This window comes from Drosophila novamexicana, unplaced genomic scaffold (genome assembly GCF_003285875.2).
Source record: "Drosophila novamexicana strain 15010-1031.04,08,12 unplaced genomic scaffold, DnovRS2.1 tig00000193-arrow-pilon, whole genome shotgun sequence".
Taxonomy (NCBI): Eukaryota; Metazoa; Arthropoda; class Insecta; order Diptera; family Drosophilidae; genus Drosophila; species Drosophila novamexicana.
Window position 1 is genome coordinate 5,501,206 of NW_020824787.1, and position 2,732 is coordinate 5,503,937.

Genomic DNA, 2,732 nt, shown 5'->3' on the forward strand with positions numbered 1-2,732 from the left:
GGCACTTGGCTGTACAAAACTTTTGGTCAATAGCAACGCAAAACTTTTGAATAGTTTGCTGTCGAAAGTGAAGCACATTTGATGGGGCTATTGTATACATATATAGCAAAAGGTATATTTGTAGTTGTATAGCATTTTACTTATTTTTTTTTTTAAATTGATAAACCAAATTAACTAAATAAAAACTAATATGTCTAAAAAATACGCTTGCATTCAAAACACACATTCATATTGCATATTGCAACCCTATAATTAAATTGAATAAAGTATTACTCAAATATTTTTCTTCGTTTATTATACTCTTATATAAATACGCTGAAGGCACTCTAAAATATTTTGAAATTTCCAATGTCCTATCTAAAATCTAGTACTCGTATCATTAAAACATCTATTGATATATATTTAGGCCCAATTCACACAATTTTCAAAGTTGTATGTACAAAATTTTGGTATGTTCCCGAAAGATGTTTTCAAGAAAAAACTACGTAAAAGCAATGACACCGCTACCGCTGGGAGATTACCTTTGGTAAAGCCAGAACGAGCTTTTATCGTATCTGTGTAGTAATATCCTAGTCCGGCAGGAAGCTGGCGAAACTCAGCGCAAGTTGAGAAACCTAAATCGACAATTTGAACGTGACATTTTGCGTTTGGAAAACTCGATTATTAATTTGGAGGTTCCTGATAAGTCATTGGCTTCCGCATGGGTTTCTAAGCTGAAGACACGTCCACCAAATATTAATGAAGCTCTTGCTCGAAACTATATTTTAAAATATCTGCTGCAATCAAGTCAAGTGCAGATGTTTAAACTGAAGCCCTTTTGTAAATCACCACCGGCAAATACCTTGTCAAAAATAAAAGCAGTAATGGTAAGCTAACTAGTCACAGGCATACTAATGTACAATTCTCGAATTTGCTTTGCAGCCACCGATTATGTTCAAAAGGAAAAATGTTAAGGAGCTGTATCAAAATTCTTACGATAATGGCGCCTTTTTAAATAAATTACCTGTGCCGCGAGATGGAGCATTTTTTGTGTTGCACCTGCGTCCAAATCTGAACTGATTTTAATTTAGTAACAATTTCATGCATATATTTTGCACTCAATTATTAGTTTCATAAATGCAAGAATAGACACATTAAAATAATTTCTTTAGTAATTTTAAACTCTAGCGAACTTGTGAGTCACCTTAACTGCACTGAAAATATTTGTAATGAGAGTAAGTACTTTACAAGGCGCAGTATATCTGGCAGAGTCAAGCACTTGCTCAATCTTCTCTGCAAGCTAATTTGAAAAATGGTGGTATCTTTTGAGTAGGCTTCTCAATGCATCCTTCGATAAAGCGTGACTTCTGCAAACTTGAGTGGGGCATGTCCATTAAGCATTGCATAGCATGCCTGACCTTGCACATTCACATAGCTTAACAACTTCTGACTGATACTGTCGAGTGCTCTTTAATGTTTAATGAACAAATATGCACATGTTGGTTGAATAATCATAGCATGCATTTCCGGCGTATCGAAGTTGGCTTCGTAAATATTAACGTACAATTGCACTCGTCACATGCAACGGATTTGATACACATATTCTCAGCTCTTCAATGCCTTCGATATGTGTATTTATTTGGTTCCGTTTCCGGCTTGTGTAGCTGGACTTGTTTTGATAGTTTTGCTTCAGAATTTAAATATTTTTTCACACATGCTACACACATATTTGGTGTGTACTCAAATCTATCCCGAAAATTGTAAAATTGTAGTTTTGCAATTTTAACTGAAGCTTTGCATTTTGTTTATTTATAAAAGCAAACAATTATTTTCCGTATTTCGCAATTTAATGCTTGTATCTCAGGCTCTCGAATTAATTAGAATATCTGAATTGTTATATCCTGTATTTATTGATTTAAAGCATGTTTATGGCGTTTGTTTGAAAATGTATCAAAACATTTAGTTTAGAAAAAAAAATGCAATTAGAAATTGCAACTTTTAATTAAATATCGAGTTTCCACAGAAAGATACGCAGCCAGCGCAATTTTGGCAAGAGTAATGGCCGTCTGTTCGGGTCCTTCCAATTCGATTCCGGCAAAACATTTCCGTTTTTGAAATATTGCTTTCATTTTTTTTTTGTGCGAGCTGCACGGTGACCCTGTAAAAGCTCCAGAGAAAAATCCCTTCCAGCTCAAAGTTGCTGCTGTTGTTGTGGTTATGTGCAACACCCCCCGCAAAACAGAGCGAGGATAAACAATGTGCTATTTGCTGCTGCGCTGTAAGCAATCGATAAAAAACAGTTTTTTTTTTGCTGCAACCAGATTTTACTTTTTAAATCAGTTACATTCTAGATGCAAAAATTTAAGAACGGCTGTAGTTTAAATTTCGGTGGAAGACCTATTACAGGTGGGCGGCATATTAGTTGGCTTGAATACATATGGGTCAAATATGGACAGGATTGTGGTATAGCTTAGAAATGATAATTTTATTGTTTAATAAGTCTTGAATGTTGTTTTTTATAGCTCGCTCTTAACTTATATCTGTACCCGGCTTGGGAGATAAGGTTGTGCAGGTCGATGGGGTGTATCCTGCGAAGTCCCTGTTGCATAGCCGGGGAGCCGGCTTAGCTGATGGACTGCTGTCGTAGAAGCTGGCTCAACAAGGAAAGCTTAAGATTCCATGCCAGGAACCGGCTGCGTTTGAGAATCGTGGTTTGGGGGACACTAATTTTTCTCCTATGCGATTTTGCTGCT

General features: G+C 36.0%; 1 protein-coding gene across 1 annotated transcript; it reads left to right on the forward strand.

Annotated features, from left to right (window-relative positions):
* The first annotated feature begins 378 nt into the window (after positions 1 to 378).
* On the forward strand, positions 379 to 1,130 carry LOC115758793. The gene is made up of 3 exons (XM_030699566.1): positions 379 to 526; positions 582 to 866; positions 922 to 1,130. Exons 1-3 carry the CDS (start codon positions 452 to 454, stop codon positions 1,057 to 1,059), a joined length of 498 nt encoding a protein of 165 aa, XP_030555426.1. The 5' UTR covers positions 379 to 451; the 3' UTR covers positions 1,060 to 1,130.
* The last annotated feature ends 1,602 nt before the right edge of the window (positions 1,131 to 2,732 follow it).

Excerpts from the sequence above, each read along its gene's own strand:
- LOC115758793 (XM_030699566.1), top strand. The coding sequence starts at position 452 with ATGTTCCCGAAAGATGTTTTCAAGAAAAAACTACGTAAAAGCAATGAC. Across the intron at positions 527-581 it reads CCGCTGGGAGATTACCTTTG|GAAGCTGGCGAAACTCAGCG; the intron begins GTAAAGCCAGAA and ends CTAGTCCGGCAG. Across the intron at positions 867-921 it reads CAAAAATAAAAGCAGTAATG|CCACCGATTATGTTCAAAAG; the intron begins GTAAGCTAACTA and ends TTTGCTTTGCAG.